The sequence below is a fragment of the Coffea arabica genome, chromosome 4e (genome assembly GCF_036785885.1).
Source record: "Coffea arabica cultivar ET-39 chromosome 4e, Coffea Arabica ET-39 HiFi, whole genome shotgun sequence".
NCBI classification, from domain to species: Eukaryota; Viridiplantae; Streptophyta; class Magnoliopsida; order Gentianales; family Rubiaceae; genus Coffea; species Coffea arabica.
This window is the reverse complement of record NC_092317.1, coordinates 1,961,862-1,981,406: the sequence shown is the minus strand read 5'-3', so window position 1 is coordinate 1,981,406 and position 19,545 is coordinate 1,961,862. Positions and strand designations below refer to the sequence as shown.

General features: G+C 36.9%; 2 protein-coding genes across 4 annotated transcripts; one reads left to right on the top strand and one right to left on the bottom strand.

Moving 5' to 3' along the window:
- Window positions 1-934: 934 nt before the first annotated feature.
- On the bottom strand, window positions 935-3,134 carry LOC140005883 (acid phosphatase 1-like). The gene is made up of 3 exons (XM_072047053.1): window positions 2,568-3,134; window positions 1,886-2,095; window positions 935-1,356 (listed from the first exon to the last, which is right to left on the bottom strand). The coding sequence occupies exons 1-3, from the start codon at window positions 3,014-3,016 to the stop codon at window positions 1,182-1,184; spliced, it is 834 nt and encodes a 277-aa protein (XP_071903154.1). The 5' UTR covers window positions 3,017-3,134; the 3' UTR covers window positions 935-1,181.
- A 5,082-nt stretch (window positions 3,135-8,216) lies between these two features.
- Window positions 8,217-17,766, top strand: LOC140005882 (uncharacterized). 3 transcript variants are annotated; one of them, XM_072047051.1, is made up of 15 exons: window positions 8,218-9,113; window positions 9,809-9,864; window positions 10,183-10,241; window positions 10,380-10,451; window positions 10,982-11,065; window positions 11,244-11,351; window positions 11,700-11,762; window positions 12,653-12,733; window positions 13,423-13,488; window positions 13,695-13,850; window positions 14,798-14,875; window positions 15,915-15,953; window positions 16,418-16,500; window positions 16,927-16,999; window positions 17,365-17,766. In XM_072047051.1, the coding sequence occupies exons 1-15, from the start codon at window positions 8,359-8,361 to the stop codon at window positions 17,545-17,547; spliced, it is 1,956 nt and encodes a 651-aa protein (XP_071903152.1). In that variant the 5' UTR covers window positions 8,218-8,358; the 3' UTR covers window positions 17,548-17,766. The 3 variants fall into 3 exon arrangements, 2 of the variants coding, with proteins under 2 accessions (XP_071903152.1, XP_071903153.1); XR_011813409.1 differs by lacking the exons at window positions 16,927-16,999; window positions 17,365-17,766 and adding an exon at window positions 14,975-15,111 and having other exon boundaries at window positions 8,217-9,113; XM_072047052.1 differs by lacking the exon at window positions 11,700-11,762.
- The last annotated feature ends 1,779 nt before the right edge of the window (window positions 17,767-19,545 follow it).

Here is a 19,545-nt window from a genome sequence, read left to right as displayed (position 1 = left end):
AAATTTTGGATACTATTATGTTTTTTTCTTTTAGGCTAGTTTGATACTCTTATGTTAGTTTTGACTAATATTGATTACTACTAAAGTAGACTCCATAATACAGCAGCCACTATCAATTTCAACTATCAATTTCAAATGGTTGGTAAACAAATCTTCTTGCAGATATATGCAGTGCAGGGTGCATGCGCAAATAATTGGTGGTGTTCTTTATAGGGTTGATTACAGTAGACATGAAAAGTCCAAATGACTCATCATTTTGCTTTCTTTTATTATTTCCATACTGCCCCAATCTTCAATTATTTCTATGTTAGATTGCCAAATCTTCTAAGAGATTTATAAACAATAATTCACCTTTTGGAAGTTTGACGATGTTATACATATCGTCAAACGAATGTATACCACCTAGTAATAAGTTTCCGGAAAAATAACAAGATTAATTGTCTACCTCATGAAGGAAACACTATACAAAATAAAAATCATGCAGTACCTCCCATCACTTGCCGCTAGCTAATACGTGGCTTCTTCAAAATTCAAATGGATGTATAGTGTACTTGTCTACTCCAATAGTAATTAAATTCTCATCGATATCTCCTGATCTAGTTGGATCGTTCCTTAGATAGATCAGTGTAAAAGTAGGAGTAGGAATGGTGAAGTGTAAAAAATGCCGATTTAGGGAGACAGAGAGCAGCGTCTCCCTCATTCATCTCATGTTAAATGCCGATTTCAGTTGAATGATGTATGTTTTCTTTTAATTCAATGATGATTTTGGCTAAATAAAAAGTTTAGCGATCTTTGAAAATTCTAAATACTTTAGTGACATCTATGGCATTTGCTCAAGCTTTTTTCTTTTTTTTTTTGAAGCATGGCATTTGCTCAAGTTAAAATCCCACTCCGATATAGAAGAGACAAAGATAAAGTAGAGCGAGAAGAGAACTAGTAAAAGAAAGGACTTTTTTATTTAGGAATAGTCTAAGAAAGTTGTCAAGGAGATTGCACAGCACAGAGATAATTAAGGGGAGAGGATGCTGGTTGCTGCTGACATAGACCTCATTACTCCATTAGACAGACTTTGAGCTGAAGTGACACAACTCCAAAATCGCGCAATGAGCTGGTTGGTGCACCGTGCACAACACAACTTATTAATTCGTGAAAAAATCAGAAAAAAAAATTTTCCGTTTTTCTCAACCGATGAAATACATCGGATCCGGTACTTTGAAGGTCCTGTCGCCAACATTTGTCCCCAGCAAATCGCTCCACTGATCTCCAATGTTCCCAACAATTCTGTACCCTGCTTCCACTAGCTCCGTTCTCTTGTTGGATTTGTACACCACTGCTGAACCCGTGTCATTCTCTCCCCTACAAAATTAATTAAATTAATTAATTTTCTTTCTTAACTGGTAGTACTCGTATATAATATGATGCATAGTATATCACTTTTGCAACTTGAAAAAGGCTCCTTTCCTTGTACAAATCCCCCGCCCCCCCCCCCCCCCTCCCTCCTCCTCCTCCAAAAAAAAAGAAGGAAAAAAAAAGGAGGTTGAAGCACTGAGCATTTGAAATCTCGGTGAAACGCAGAGAACCAGCAAGGTTGCCTCGTTAATTAAATAAGAATAAATCTTATATACACTGACGATGTATATATTATCACAATTGGATATACGATATATATGCAAAATTTGAGTTTCAAATTCGAATTCGAATTATATGTCATGCATCTAATGGTAAAAACGTATACACTGTCAGTGTACAGAAAATTAAACCATTAAATAAATTGTATCTGTATCTGTGAAAACAATATAAAATCCTAATGAAAAATAATTCTTACTTAATTCAAATGCATGCAATTAATTATCAGGTTCAATAAGAGAGGGGGGCACGTCTTTACTTTAGTATAAGCTTTTCCCAGTTGCGATAACCGACATTCTTGAGATTGGAAATCCTCACTTCTCTGTATACTTCTTTTGTTCCTGATATGAAGACGGGCTTGATCCCCAAAGACAACAGTGTCTTGTACAGACGAAGAACTCCAGGCACTGCAGGTGCTACTCCCTCAGCCACCCAAGCATTAAACTTTGTATCGTTGTATGGTATTGCCCTGAAAAGAGATCCAAAAAATAAAACATCCATACTCATCTTCAGAACGTCAAATCCTCAATGCTTTAAACTTAGTAATGCCCATTTCCACTATAAGCTACAGGATCTTGGCACCTCCACTATTAATGCCCCTAGCGGTGGATTTTGAGTCATACACTTTTTTTAAAAAAAACCAAAAAAGGGTCTAGTGCATGACATAGACCTTATTTGTCAAGAACGCGGAAGAATCCTTATTATACTTCTGTAATGTTGACTTGCAGAATTGGGGTGATAATGGAAATGGATCGGCCGTCTTTAAGTCGCTGTCAGAAATATATGAAACACCTTGACAAGAGATACGATGAGGGTAGCATTTCATGAGAGAAAGTAACCTTCATAGTATATTCATATAAAGTTTTATGCAGTTAATGACAGTGCAAAAACACGTCCGTAGGATTGCGGATTGATGGTCATAAGATCCTATGTTTTCTTACCCAAATTGAACATCGGAACGTGCATAGTATGGAGCATTGGAGAGAGAAGTCTCGTCTATGTCGAAGACCCAAATTTCCTTGCCATCACCAGCAAGAGTGAGGTTTTTAGCATATGCAATAGCAATATCAGCCACAGCATCGCAATCCTCACGATATTGCTTGCCCAGCATGTAATGACCTACATAGTTTTCGCAGGATTCAGGAACCAACTTCCAATTACGCAGGTTGTAGGTTTCCACGGCCAGGCGCCAGCTTAGGCAGTTGATTTGTGGGACGTTATGGCCACCAGCTCCAGATTTTGGCCTGAGAAGATGGATTGGACTGGTTATGCATTCTGCATGGGAGGATTGGTCATCAGTTAGGAGACGAAGGGGGTTCCGGAAACATGTTGCATGAGAAGTTGCTGCTAGAGCAACAAGGAGAAAAAGCACTGCCGAAATATTTTTCATCTTCTTCTTTTGTTTCTAGGGTGCCTGGTCCTGGAGGGGAAGCTCAGAAATGATGGGATATTTATACAATATCAGGTTGGTTATGCAGAGGCAAGTCTAGAGCCCAGTGCAAGCCGGAGCAGGAGTGGATGAGCCTCGGGTGGTGACCATTTTACTAGTCTCAGAATACTGATATGACGGATATATTGGTAATTTCAGTGGTCCAGATTGTGAATATATAATTAAAAACGTTGTCACACGTTGTGAAATACGAAATAAAGCAACGGGGGTCCGCATCTCTCTCTCCCTCTTGTTCTGTTCTTTTAGTCGTTTCTTTGTTGATTAAAGGGCAAAATACACTTTAACCCCATAATTTAGCAATTTTTCACATAATTCTCCCAATAGTTTCAAAAGTTGTATATAATTCTCTTATAGTTTAAATTAAAGTGTCAACATGACAAAAATGATCATTTGTAACAGAACCTATAAAAAAATCAAAATTTATCCTTGCTTAAAAACTAAAATAGTTAAAGTGACCAAGATATATAAACACAATATGCATAATTTTCTAATCCTGTATAGTTTTATATTTTACCATATAACCTTCTTTTAGTTTTCAAAATATATACGTAACCACCCCGTGGTTAATAAATAATTTTCAATTTTATATATGAGTACTTTTGATATTTTAGTTGATTACTTTATGAAATGTAAATTTTTCATTTTGACACTTTAATCCAAATCACGAGTACATTATGTATAGCTTTTAAAACCATATAAAAATTATATGATAAAGCGTTAAATTGCGGGGGTAAAGTGTATTTTGCCCTTGATTAAACGCTAGTGCGTGCAGATTCCTACTGGCTGCAACGATTAATTTCTTCATTTGGGAATTGAATGACCATTGAGTGGTTTAGAAGTACTTAATGGTAGCATAAGGCTAGGGTTAGTTTCGAATGTTTGACGTCAAACTTGTGCGTGCTTTTGCTAGTTTGCACGTGGTTAGACAACTAATTTGGAATATGTTAAAGATTTTTTGAGAAAGTGAAATAAATTTCTAAACAAAATATTGACCAAAAAGTTCTTCTCAGAAGCTTAAAAACATATTACTAAAAACTAAATTTGGAGTTCAATTCAAATTTATGCATCTAAACCTAATATATAATATATACACCGTCAGTATATAGAGAATATATTTTTTAAGGTAAAAGGAACTTTTTAATTTTTTTTTAATTTAACCCTTCCAACCCTTCATATACTCTTTCCTCTCCTAATTGTTAGATCCAAAATTCCAACTTGATAATGAAAAGAACTCTAAGATCTTTCCTCTAATCATTGAACCAACCCTAATAGTTAACTTTTAACATAGCAAATGGGCAAGGAAATTAACTGAAACCTTTAACCCGCTAAACTAAACACTCTTGCTGCAACAAACGCATGGACACCTATTTTCAACACCTAAATGGCTAAACAAGCAAATAAATCTTTGACTTGAAACTCAATAATGCAATTAAATAAGCTTCTTTTAATTTTCTAACAATGTGCGAAGTATAATTGGTTACGTACTGTTAAAAATGATCGTTAATCCATGGAACACGCTATCAAAAAAAATAAATAAAAATCCATGGAATAGTTCTGCCGACAAAACGAAGAACACTCCTTTTTAATTTGTCTTCTTTCGAGAAACGAAAATTTGACTAATTAAACCTAATCCCAGAAGTCAACCCAAAAGACGGCAACTCTTGGATTGCTCCCACGGACTTAACTACCCAAATCCCAACCCCCCCAAAGCCGATGTGGGATAGAAACCCCGACAGGGGCCAAGCCCACTAAACCCGCTGCTACTAAGCGGTAAAGACCCCCCACAAGCCCAGAGAATGACGACCCAAGCAGAGTTTCTTTCGAACTGACGCAGGCAGAATACTGCCATTGTTTTTTTCTTCTTTCGAGAAACGAAAATTTGACTAATTAAACCTAATCCCAGAAGTCAACCCAAAAGCCGGCAACTCTTGGATTGCTCCCAGGGACTTAACTACCCAAATCCCAACCCCCCCAAAGCCGATGTGGGATAGAAACCCCGACAGGGGCCACCTTTTTAATTTGTCAAGTGGATTGTTTTCCACATTTGGCGTTTTCTTTCTTTTGGACTATTTTGATAAAAATTAAATTTCATTAACAAATTGCTAAAAATCGTTCAACACGATTTGATTAACATTGCTGTCTTAATGATAGGCTAAACATGTACAAGAAATAACATATCAAGTATGCAATTTAACAGATACAATAGATTCGAAACTTTTTTGAATAGATCTGATAAATACAAGAAAATTTTAAATTGTCTTTTAACAAAATAAATCATCGCAACTCCATTCTATACATGTTGCAATCGTTAGATGTATTAATCAACGAGTTTAAATTCTTAATTTCATAAAATTTAGGAGCATGTCTCCCCTCCCATAGATTTCATTTTATTTTGTTCTTTTATAAAGTCCCCCCTAAATTTTTGAGATTTCATTTTGTTTTGTTCTTTTATGAAGTTTCTCCTAAATTTTCGAGTTCTCTGTATCTCCTAAAAGTTCTTTTAGATTCATATGGTGCACGCTCCACCTATAATCCATACAATTTTTAATTCCTCTAGTGGTTGGTTAGTAGCCAGCCAATACTTACCAAACAAATAATGGACGGAACAAGACAACAACTCCGTGCCTATCGAGCAATTATAATATGCCGGACAAGTCACAGGTGCATTTCATGATGTGGTCGCAGTAAAAGTAACAGCAAATTTACCATAAACAAAGAAAGGAAAGAACTATTGGCTCCCATGACCACAGATGAGGAAAATGGAGATTCATTATTGATTTCTGTCCACCGTAATTTGTCGACGTCTTGAACATTGGTTATAATGCGCTAATGGAGCAACCGGTCGACAACCACGACGCCTGGACAACAGCAAATTATTCAGATAGTCACTGAATTTTTTGAATAATTAAGATTTGATCACTCAATTATTAATAATATATTTTTATCCATTAAAATATCAAATTTGCAAATTTAGGATCATTTCGTCTGATTTCACTATTAACTCTATCAGATCTAAAGATCTGCACGATTTATGAGACATATTAGATCTGCACGATTTACGAGACATATCATTAATCTAAAGATCTGCACGATTTATGAGACATATTAGATCTGCACGATTTACGAGACATATCATTAATCTAAAGATCTGCACGATTTATGACATATTAGATCTGCACGATTTATGAGACATATCATTAATCGAAAGATCTGCACGATTTATGAGACATATCATTAATAGTTAGATCTGATAGAGTTAATAGTGAAATTAGACGGAAGGATCCAAAATTTATACTTTTGATAATTCAGTTGCTAAAATGTAACTTATTTATACTTTATCTATAACTTTATTAAATTAATTTTTTATATATATTAACAAAGTGTATACACAATAATAGTGGGATAAGACGGAAAAAATTATTTATTCAGCTAGTTCTTATAATACCGAGTTTGTACCGTCTGCATGCATCGTGGTGTCAATTTTGCCATTTACTACAATTTTGCATTATTGAAATTTGAAACCATCTCTTTCCCCCATGATTCGTATCTTTGCTCTGAAAGCTCCATAAACACCGTGAATCGCGATCCTCCAGCTCATCCACCTTCATTAGCACAAAAAACTAAGGCCTACACTTGACTAGACCCAACTGGTGCCACAACGGCCTATTGAGGCTAATTCATTACCCGAGAAATATCACCACCATCCACAACTGCCAGAATGGGCCAAACCCACATTGTTGGAGCTCGGGAAACCCATACTTGCCAAATATTAAACAGAAAAAAAAAGAGTTTGCCTTGGCAACCAAAATGACATAAGTAAAAAGAAAAAAAAAATGTAATCTGCTGCTGCTCTTCGTGATTGAATGAAGTTAGCACGATCCTTAGCTGCTTCATCTGCGGTACTTATCGCATGGGCTGCTGTTTTGAGACTTGACATCATCCAAACTTCACCAAGGTTATTCGATTTTTTTGTTTTTTTTTTGTGATAATTTTGTGGGCTGGGCTTTAAAAGAATCATATCAACAGCCCACTTTACCTGAAACAGCGACGTCCAGGCGCATTTTATTCGGGTTTTCTGCACGCCCATTCAGGCCGTCCGTTGAAAGATGTGTCCTTTCACGCCTTTTAGGTTTTTCACCTAAAAGGCGTATTCCTTTGAGCTGGTGGCCTCATTCAGTGCCAGTATTCCGTTTTCTCTCAATCTGGCAGAAATCATTTGGCGTTAGGATTAGCTGTTTTTTTGGAGTGTTTTTGAAATATTTTATTATAATAGTATATATGAAAAACTTTTACTATAGATATTTTTTTGTGATGTTTTTGACGAGATTTTTGAAATATATTTTTGGGTAACTTTTAAAAATAAAATATTTTTATGGGACCTTTTAAAAATTAATACTAGCACCCACAATCACCACCGCCACCGTCCCTACCCACCACCCCCTTTCTCTTCCTCCTCCCTCTCCTTCCCTCTCGATCTGGTCTCGACAAGATCGAGGCCTCTGATCTCCAAATCACGACTCGAAAACTGTGACCTTTTTGTTGCAACTAGAGGCCTCGATCTAAGGATGGGGGAAAGGAGAGGGACGGAGGAAGGAGTAGGAGGAGGAAGAGGGAGGGGGTGGTGGTGGTGGTGATAGGTGAAAAATGTTGTAAAATTTATTTATTAATTTTTGTGTATATTTGTGAATTATTTTTGATATAATGTATGAATCATATGTTTTTAAAGTTATTTTTTATTTATATATTATTATAATATTATATTTTTAAAATAGGTCAATCCAAACCGAACCACAATGTTTGGCAGGGTGACTTGGTAAAACAATCATGTGCTATTCAAATGGAGAAGAGCTTATTTTTTAACTAGATGTTATGGGGGTGTGATTAGCACTGCAAAGTGGATTAATTACACTGTATACACTAATATAGGCATAAATCCCTGTCTTATATGTAAGGATTAAAGCTTAAAATTCAAATTGATATTCTTTTAAAAAATTTAAATTAATATTAATTGTCATGCACTTATACTTATTTGCACTTAGCAGTGTCATTGCAAATTATCTTGAGCAATTGAGAGATGACATGTGGAGTTTGGAGATATGACATTTTTGTTTTAAGAGCCATTTGATAAATTGGAAAATCCATTTTTGACGTTAGTGGTCAGTCCGTCAAAATTCAGGAACAATTGCTTATTCGAAATTCCCGGGGCTTGTCTTCTCTTCTCCCATCCACCAAAACCCTTCACCTCTTAAACCCCTTCCCCTAATCTTTCATTTCCAGAATACATGCAAGTTGGAGACATGCGAGCACTCAGAAAAGTCTTCTCCAGCAGAAATCACGTCTGCAATCTATCATCCCGCAAATCCTCTTCACATTCCTCTTTTGTTTCTTTCAAACCTCTCCAAAACCCTGCACTTTCCCGCCAATTCCACTCGTCGCTCGGCCTCAAATCCTCCGATGAACCCATCTCCAGCATCGATGCTTCGACTGCCTGGACTGCCGGTTCAAATTTCTCGTCTAATGACTTCCCTTCAACCTCAAATACTCCGTATAATGATCCTAATGTGGAGGCGTTTTACGACCCCGTGTCCGGCCGTGTGAGGACAAGGACAACGAGAGTATTTAGTAGTGCTGCCCTTGAGAAAAATTCCGAGTCGGGTAGCGAAAGTGAAAGTTATGGGAAGAATGGTGGTAATTTATCGAGTTGCCACTTCCAGGATGCTGGGGGAACTAGGGTTTATGGGGAGATTATAGGGACTGGTGGTAAGAAGAAAGGGAAGAGTAAAACTGTTTGGGTGTGCTCCGAGTGTGGGTATTCATCTGGGCAGTGGTGGGGTTACTGTCAGTCGTGCGAGAAGGCAGGTACCATGAAGCAGTTTTCTCCAGGAGTAGAGAGTAACGGTACAGGGAAAGTTAGCGGATTTGAATTCTCGGAGAATGTGGCGCGGGCGTGGCTACCACAAAATTCTGCTGATACAGTGCCTATTAGGTTGGTCGATGTGAATAGGGGGGTCAGCCCATTGGATTGGCGAATTCCTTTGTAAGTCGGGGTGATTATTTATTTTGTATTGTAATTGTATGATCTACTCTTGTAGTGATTTGGTTGATTCTTGTGGCTGCCTTTTTTTGTTGTGCACGTAGAATAAAACTTGACTGAAGAATGATTAGGATTGCGGCAGTGAGCTTTGCATGGAATTATGGTTCCTTTGAAATTTAATCATATGGTGGATAAGCTCTGATTAGCAATCAAAGAATATCTAGGAATCCTTGATCACGTGAGTTGCAATACTAACATTTTGAAGGGTGCTGGAAATAGTAATTTCTTGCAAAGTGAGCTTGAATTGTGCTAGAGAACTATGTTTTGGTAGCACCATCAGTGCTAGATGACAAATTACAGGTCATAAATGAATGATTAAATTTTATGTTGCTTGTATATTCTACACTCTTGCTGCTGGAATTTGTATCTCTGAAAATTGCAGATTAAAAATGCTTACACAACCTATAACCTTAGCTTCTGCATTACATAATGGTGATCGAAAAGTCCATATGATCTGGTTACTCTATCATGGACCACATGAAGTCAATTATGGTATTAGCTGCATTAAATTGTCTGAGAGAGATGAATCCTCATAAATATGTGGCTGGAAAATGTGATCTACAATATTGTTTCGGCTTCTCCTTTTTGTTAATTTTTTTCCCTCTCAACAACTGTTACTCATCATGACAAATATTTAGGTCTGGATTGTTTGGAGCTGAAGTTGGAAGGGTTCTTGGTGGAGGTCTTGTGCCAGGTTTGCTGCCTTTGTACTTCTTTCTTATTTGGTTGATTGCTTGTCTCTTTTGAATCCATAAAGAGTCTTTCTTGTCCCAATTTTCCTTGTTAACAGGTACTTCTATAATTTTGGTGTCAAATGGATGTGTTAGCATCGTCATTGGTGCAATTTGAACTAGTTCCATTAGTTTAGGTTTCTTGCCCTCAGTCAGACAGGATTTTACTTTCCAAATACTTGTTGATTGTTGAACTGTTGATATTCCATTACCTCTACAAGTCAAGACACATTTTTTAATTGAAGCTTTCAAACTTTTGCACTGACATTTTCCCGTTTCAGGTTCTTTAGTTTTAGTTGGGGGTGATCCTGGTGTTGGGAAGAGCACACTTTTGTTACAGGTACGGAATTTCTTTAAGAGTTGGTTATGCATAGATGATGAATTCATGTTTTTAATTGATCCTCTGGAATTTGTTCACTGCTGTTTTCTGCTTGCTTGTAATCTTTGCTGACATTGAAGTTTATTTTGTCAATTGAAGACTGCTGCGATAATTGCAGAAGGGCATGCAATGGGTGGAACAGCTCCAGTTGTTTATGTGTCTGGTGAAGAGGTTAGTGTTTTTTCCATCTGGTAGGTTTGTATTTGATTGCATACTGCAGAGCAATGTCATGCTGGCATGACTGCTTGTATTCCAGTTAGAAATTTGGGAGTTCTATTATCGATCTTTTGGTTAATGAAATAAACAGAGATACTAGTTATTCTTGTCTTTTCTTCTTTTCATTTTCAAATCAGTAAGAAAGATTTCTTTCTTTTGGGATTTTTTGATAAACATTCAGGCATTCTAAATGAACTGTATATATTTGAAACTAACAAGTTCTCTGGCAAAAGGATTTTAATCTCTTTCCTGTCAAATAATTTGTGTTTACTTTGGAGTGCGGAGAAACACATTGTTTATTATCTCAATTTTCTGATAGGCCACAAGTCTAGTTCTTTTCTTGTACATTTTGGTATTCATTTTGTTATATTTCATCAAAATGCACATATCAGCATGGTGATTTAGCTAATCCTTCTTCTTCTACCTTTTCTTTTTCTACTTTTTTCATAAACTCACTGCTGATTTTAAATTTCTATTCACGGTAGAGCATTGAGCAAATTGGCAACAGAGCTGATCGTATGAAAATTGGGGCAACAGAACTTTTCTTATACTCAAGTACAGATATCAAGGTGCATTCTTCTTGGATATCTTATTTGCTGCCAGTCATTTTGCACCTGTCTTTATGTAGGTTTCATTCAAGAAAAAATATTGTGATTTACCTGTTGTTAATCATTGATTTGGCCTTTCTAAATGTTGAATTTTATTACCACCTGTCATATTAAGCCCTTCTTCTTCCCCTTCTTTCAGGACATTTTGGACAAGGCTCGACCTCTCTCCCCTCGCGCTTTAGTTATTGATTCTATTCAGACAGTTTATCTACAAGGAGTGACTGGAAGTGCAGGAAGCATCAGTCAGGTTCAGTACTGTCTGGATGCTTTAGTTAGTCATGTCAAGTAGTAATGAACTGTTCATACGCAGTTCAAATATTTTGGATGGAATTAACTATAAAGGTATCTGAAATCCAAACTTTCTTTTCTATATTCAAAGTAAAAGTTGTCATTATAGATTGACTTTTGATTTGGATGTTGGTTCTACTTTATAATGGAAATATATGGAACATTTGTTCTTTCTTGTTATCCCTGAGTTCCTTATTTTTCATGTTTCAGTTATTAATTTTCTTTAATGGCACCCTGGAGGAGTGGGGTAGCAAAGCCTTAGCTGATTCATCTGTTATGTTTGCTGATAAAATGTTACTTATGGCAGGTAAGAGAGTGCACTTCCGCTTTGCTACGTTTTGCTAAGACAACAAATGTCCCTGTTCTTTTGGTGAGTACGTGTTAGGAAAAATACTACTAAGAGAGCACCATAGCTGATGGTATCCACAATGTTATTCTTTGTTATTCAAATTAAAAAAATCTAGATTAGTGTCTCTTTTTGTCTTTTTCATTTTATTTTTGATCTTGCAACTTTAGGGATGTGGTTGCACTTCTTTTGTGTTGTATTGCCTTCTGCAGTGCAATTTCTCTACCATCTCTTACTCTTTCATTTGGGATTTGTTTTGTAAATATTAACTTGTTGATGTAGTGCAGTTGAAATTAGAAAATGCCCATCAATTTGCCATTCAGTCTTTTTTTGGTGTGGCTCTAATTGTAAAAGTTATCTTGGTCACCATGTAATTCATAAATTAAATTGAGGCAAAAATCTTTTCATTCTTTTTGTTTTTTCAAAATTAATTTTTAAATGATTAATATTGCTAAATGGTGTTTGTTTTGAATAATCATTTTGGTGATATTAGTCCAAAACTTGTAATGCATCTTTGGAATGTTTTGTATTCCAGCACTTCGACTGGCATCTAGAAGTTTGTCCAAGATGTTTTTTTGCTATCAATGAGAACTTCTCAATACATGAGCAAGCAAAACAATGTATGTTCTACGATACTGTGCTTAATCTTTAGGATTAACATTGGATATTCCTTGTCTGAAACAGAGCCTGTGAACATACCGGAATGATTCTTTTGTTGACCATATTAAGAATCGGTGGCTTTGGTTTGATAGGTTGTGATGGTCCCTTGTAAAAATTTTACCTTACCTGCATGAGCATTGTTTTGCTTTTATATATCTAAAACAAAATCTGTATACCATAAGTAGTAGTTCTTTTTTGAGAAATTTTCACTTTGATATGGATAATAGCCTGTCATTGTCTTCTTAATCTTTCAGGCTGGACATGTGACTAAATCTGGTGACATAGCTGGACCTCGTGTCTTGGAGCATATTGTTGATGTTGTACTGTATATGGAAGTAGGTACTCTTTAGCATTCTCTTTCTCGGTTATTGAGTCTTGCTTATAGTTATTGTCAGGCTTGCTTATATGTGCTGGTTTCCTAGTCAACATCTTTTGCTCATTGGAAGTGACTAATAAATATTTTTTTTCCAGATAAAAGATTTCATTTTATCTGATGGTCGAAAGTTGTTTTTATTCCTAGAATGTGTGATTTAATTCTATATTTGTAGCCAAATTAAAGTATGACTGAAAGAGGAGCTGACCCATGTCTTTATTCAATGTTGGAAATTCTCTTGATGGTCTTGATGATTGAAAAATGATTTTTCGTCTAAATTAGGTAATGAATTCTGCTGCTGTTAATTGCAAGTATTTTGTTCTTTGTGAAAGTATGCATAGATTAAGGAACTCGTGCACAGTTGGGAGATCTATGTCGTCATGTGCATTTGCTTGCATATTTCTTTTGTTTGAAAATGGATCTGTGTCCGTAAATACTTTTTGGCAAAAAACAGCAAGTTTCTGTCTGGTTTTATAAAGGTTTTAGTTGCTCTTGCTCCAGTGATCTTTCTTCATTTTTTACTAGCCCCTTGTCTTTTTCTTTTTTCCCATTTCCTGACTATTATTTTGTGCATCTCCTGCCTTTTGCTTGGAAGTAATTAGCAGTTCTTTTTCCATGTGACTTCTGCTTAACAATGAATAACAATTTCAGGGGGAGAAATTTTCATCTCATCGATTGCTTCGATCTGTGAAGAATCGTTTTGGAACCACAGACGAGGTGACTAATGGTTTCATTATTGATCTACATTTACTAATGAATAATCATCACTATATGAATTTTTCTCAACTACCTTGCCAATTATCTCCTTTTCTTTTATATACTAATAATCAATATTAAAATTGTTCTTGTAGAATCTTGTAACTTTTACCTGGAAAATGTTTGTCATTTATTTTGGCTTAAACACTATTTATTTCTGCTGTCAGCTTGGAGTTTTCGAAATGTCACACTCAGGATTACAGGCTGTTTCAAACCCCAGTGAGATGTTTCTAAGTGAGGAGTACTCAGATTCGGAGATTCTAGCAGGGTTGGCTGTTGCTGTAATTATGGATGGTTCACGCGCTTTTCTCATTGAAATTCAGGTACTCTGTAATCTTCTTTTAGTCTAGTTAATGTTGATTTTTTACTTAGGCATCATATACCCCTGAATCTTAAACTCTTTTTCCCCCAAACGAGCATTATAGTTCTATCATCTTATTGGTCTCAATCTATATATATGGTTTGTGATTGTAAGGATAAGTATTCACCCTGCTAACTGCAACGGGACTTGTTGGGTTGTCACTTCACTTCAGTTGCCTGATAACTGAAACTGCTAAAATAGACATAAATGGGAATTATTTATGAGCCTTTGTTTGCCAAAATGGCCATGACTATTAGGTGGTCTATTATAGCCGATAATTTGTTCTGAGTTGTACTTTTACTAGTTCTCTTGCTAAAATTAGTTTGAAGTAATTGTCATCTCACCAATTAACAGAGAGGAATATAGTTCTATGTTACATAATAAAGCTTAAGCACCCTTGTCGCTGAATCAATTCCCATCAGCCATTCACATTCCTTGGTTATCCTTGTATAAATGTGGAATGTATGCTTAATCCACTTGAATGAACATGAGCCTATTTTCTCTCCAACACTTAGTCTCCAAAATAAGTACCCCTCTCAATCTCCTCGGTGATTTTCCCTGAAAAAACCACTCCCACTTTCAACCCCTTTATCTTAATTGAAGCACAAGAAAAGTTGTAGGGCTTCATATTAGATTAGATATTGTTAGAAGTTTGTCATCTGTCACCAAAATGCAATTCAATGTTGAAGATGTTATATAAAATGTTACCTTGTTTATGGAATACATACTCAAGAGATTGGTTCACATCCCTTATAAGCCTCTGTGTCATACCTTAGATACACATTTGCCTTCATCATTTCTGAGTTTAAGAAAATGCACATTGTAGAGCCCTCCTTTGAGAGGGGCAAGAAACTTTATGGTCATTTAGAACTTCTGTCACCGTTCTCTCATGATTATTTCATTTTGCAGGCATTATGCATAGCTGGCTCTCCAATTGCAAGACAAGTGAATGGTGTTCAAGCGAGCAGAGCCGACATGATCATTTCAGTGAGTTATTCTTTTGTTGCCTTGAGCTTGCATTTTTGAGGAGGATCTGATGTTTGGAGTTCACGTTTGAACATGGGGTTTATAGAGTTATTCTTGCAGATATATAACTGAAACTGTTATTAGAATATTCTCGTGGTTGAAAACGTCCCGAGGCAATGTCTTTTCCTGCATGGTGCAACTTTCTCATCACTGAACTTTTTTGGTCCTTGATGGTTCTCATACTTTATTGGTGACAGGTGCTTGAAGAATTTTGAGCTTTCTTAGTTTTACAGTTCATTCAGCAGTAGCTTCATATCCATGAAATTTGACTACCATCATCATTTTGCCATCAAAACACTTGTATTCCTTTTGTGAGGATCGAGAAAGATGGTTTTATACATCAGTGTTTAGATTGCGAGGAGTATGCATAAGCTTCAAATAATACTCCCTCCGCTCCACTATTATTGTCATAGTTCACCTTTTTCCATGTCCCAAAATTTGAGTTACACTGCAATTTTTTCTTTAACATTCCATATGTACCCTCAAAAGAGATATTGATAAAATAAAAATCAAGTATGATGGAACTCACAAAAGCAATAAATAGGCATCCAAATAATAGGTGCATGGGGGGCACCAGAAGTTTTGGTGGCCATAAATAGGTGCATGTTTGCCAACAGCCTGAAAATGGCTTTCAATTTGTATGGACCCACGGAATCTTTTTACAACAAGGTAGACAGCAATTAAGCTTTGGTATTGGTCAAAGGGGGCACAGTTGGAAAAAGATGTTTCACATTGAAATTGATTGAACTGTGCATAATAAGTTGGAATTCCCAAAAATGTCCCTTAGACTGGGACAGAGGGAGTAACGTTTTACTTTCCTAATTTGCCTGTGACTAGGTTGTGTACTTGAATAAATATGCCTATGTCATGTCTTTCTGATGGTTATTCTATTTAATTTGGTCCATTTGAATTAAAATCTACCAGGAATACTCTTTATATCAATTTTATCTTCATGTGCTGAAGCAAGGAAATGAGCTGACCCTTACCTATTGTATTGTAGGTTCTTATGAAGCAAGCTGGACTGAAGCTACAAGAGAATGTAATTGTCACCCTTTTGTTTATTAATTTCAACAAATGAATATCTTGAAGGCTGTTGCAGTTTCTTATTTCTGATAGAAAAGAACATTGTGACAATTAAGTGTGGATGATTATGTGGACAATGAAATAAAATGTGCCCTCAAAACATTTTTCTTCATTGTTAGATGAATATTAGCTTAAACAAAAACAACTGGGCATTCATAATATGATCATATCTTCTTAAGAATAAGTTCTTTTCTGTGAAGCATGTAGAAATTCTCATGATTGAAAGATTTAATCTGTATTGTGGTCATTCATCTTTTTGGAATTGGACAATGTCCTGATAAATGGCCTAAGATGTTTGTCAATGACCTTAATCGATAGCTCATAGTTTGTACATTTGGTTGTTTATCAATTTTTCAAAATTGTGTATGTTAGTCTGCTGACTTTTTGCAAGAGATCCTGAACTTGTTTACTTTGTTGTAGGGCATTTTTCTTAATGTTGTTAGTGGTGTTAGCTTGTCTGAGACTGCTGGAGATCTTTCAGTAGCGGCTGCAATTTGCAGCAGGTATGCCTTTAATTTGGTTGATCTCTAATACGTATTTCTCTAGCTATGTTTGATCCTATTTGCTGTTAAAGGAATGGTGGTGCACAGTTTATGTCCCATCATTTTGTTGCACAAGTCATCATAGTCTATTCTGTTACTGAAGTTGTGACGCTATGTGGGTCTAGGTTGAGCAAATCTTGTTAGGTTGAGTCTCAATTAGATGGCCTTGGAATCATGGAATTTTTTTTTGGTTTTGTTGGGGGTGTGGGGGGGGGGGGGGGGAGAGAAATGGTTCTTTGCTGCTTCTACAATGTTGAGTGATTGACTTAACACATACTTGGTTCTGGAATGATTTCTGTGTTCCCTGTTGCCATGTGGTACTGCTTCTCCCATCTTGTATAATGTGATGTAAAGGTTTGCTCAACTAAGCTTCTTATGCCCTTCCAGTTTCTTGGAGTTTCCCATTCCCCGTGGTGTAGCATTCATTGGAGAAATTGGCCTTGGTGGGGAACTTCGTATGGTATGTATATGCCACTGATGTGACTCTAATTTCTATGTTATGATCTTTCTTTTCCTGTAGTGTATGAAAAATAGCCTTTTGTTGCTGTTTGGGTGATGATTTTAAAACTGATGAGTTAGTAAAACCAGTATTTGAGTGGTCAAATCGTACAAGCAATTGTGCCTATTTCTGATAAGTTTAACTATTGAATAATGCACATTTTGGTCTGCTTCTTAAGGTGACACTTTTTTTTACTAGTTGTAACCTATGCTTCAGTTGAAAGCAAAAGTATTCTATTTGTGCTGTCTGTCTATTGAGTCCTTATTGATGGTGTCTTGCCCATCTGTTCAGTTGAAACATCAGACGTGTGCTCTTGGTAACTGCAGGTACCAGGAATGGAGAAAAGGGCATCTACACTGGCAAAGCTGGGTTACAAGAAGTGTGTTGTCCCGGAATTGGCTGAGAAATTTTTGTCGACCTTGGATCTCGAGGGAATGCAGATATTGGCTTGTAGGGATCTAAAGGAGATGATTAACACGGTATTTTCGAAAAGGTTGAGACAGAGATAGAGGAAAATTCTGTACGCATAATTTGTAAATCGGGTTTATGTTGTTGGCACAGAGCAAGAACCCGCTTTCCATTGGGAACTGTGCTGCTGCATTAATCTGATGCTTCTGATGTTTATTGTATATAGTAAAAGCGTATTGATGACTGATGGTGGAGTTGAAACTTGAAAGTAGGTGGTGGTTTGGTTGGTTCATGAGAAAAGATTTGCTTTTATTTCAGAATGATGTGGAAGTTCTGCTTCTTCATCCGTCCACGCGTTTGTTTGTTGTTCTCAGCTTTGTAGTTTGACCTAACTACTGCGTCCGTCCTTGGGCTTCTGATCTTTAAAGAAAAAACTATTTAATTTGGTGTCTTGTGTGGAAATGTTTCCTTCTTCAAGAAAAAGATGATTGATGTAAAAGTAAAAGGGTTCCGTAAAGCTAATACCTTCTGAATAATTCGATAGAGGTTCCGCTTCCACGCGAAACAGTCTACCGGCTGGGTCAACCCGGACCCGGAGCGGAGCGGAGCTTCCTGGAAGATTGGAGAAGAAAGGGACCAGACCTCGGGAGCGTGTCAGGATTGGGGGGCTAAATTGTAAATAGCAATAAATCATAACAGTTTCTGTTATTGGTAGTTAAGTAGCTGAATCAGAATGACGTCAGCATGTCAGTCTGTTAAGTGGGTTAGTGAACGTGTAGTTCTTCCTATATAATGTGCTTTCTACAATTTGCAGAGGTATGAAGAGAAATAACAGAATTGATTCCTCCTCCTCACGTTTTCATTCTCTCGTTCTTCTCTCTCTCAATCTTTCCTTACCCTTTTCCCCTCTTGTTCTTTGTTTCCACAGCTGCATCGCAGCTCTAGCGCAGGAACTCTGCTTGAATTCCTGACAATTGGTATCTAGAGCATCGATCCTCGGATTGTTCGCAATTGTTATCAATGGCGGAAGGCACACGATTCAACAATATGGAAGATCAATTGAAGAAGCAGGAAGTACGACTGCAGGAAGCTCTACAAGTCATTCTCTCTCTCCAGCAGAATCAACAAGATGTTCAGCAGCAATTGCGGGGAGAGATGGAAAATTCTAACCAGGAGATGAGAGCATTAATCTCTGGCATGGACCAGAAGCTCAACGCACTGATTCAAATTATGGCCAGAGAGAAGCAATTGGAAAGAGATGAGACAGCACATCCAGAAAAAACTCCAATTCTACCAACACCCCCAGCCCACACGAAGCTCCAGTCTGAATTGGGTGTTAATCAATGTTCCAGAGCCAAAACTCCCAAGGTATTCTTACCAAATCCCCCAAAGATAGAGTTACCACTTTTTACTGGAGAGAATCCACGCATTTGGCTTCGAAAATGCCAGAAATATTTCCTTACCTACCAAATCCCTCCAGACCAGCAAATGGAAGTAGTTGAGATGTTTTTGGATAGTAAGGCGGATGTATGGTATCAAGGCATCAAGATGGAATTTCCAGAATTATCTTGGCAACAATTCACTGAATTGCTCAGTGAGAGGTTTGCAGAAAAAGGAGCTCGAGATATAGTAGAAGATTTCAACAAACTGCAGCAAGTAGGAACAGTGGAGGACTACCAGGAGAGGTTTGAGGAATTAAAATCATTGATGCTAGTAAAAAATCCTCACCTATCCGAATCCTATTTCGTTTCAAGCTTCATTAGTGGATTACGAGATGAAATTAAGACTATGGTGAAAATGTTGAAACCAGACAGGGTATCAGATGCTATGGAGTTAGCCAGATTACAGGAAGAAGCCTGGAGACTGCAGCAGAGATCTGCTAAACAGTTAGCAAAGTCACCTGTTGATCCTAAGTTCGGCTTATACAAAGGTACTACAGCTGTTCCAAATGCCTATAAAATTCCACCGACTAATGTTATCAAAGGTGAGACTAGTTCAGCTACACCAATCAGGAAAATATCGCCACAGGAAATACAATTTAGAAGGAATAATGGACTATGTTTCAAGTGTGGTGAACGTTTTGGAGTAGGACACCAGTG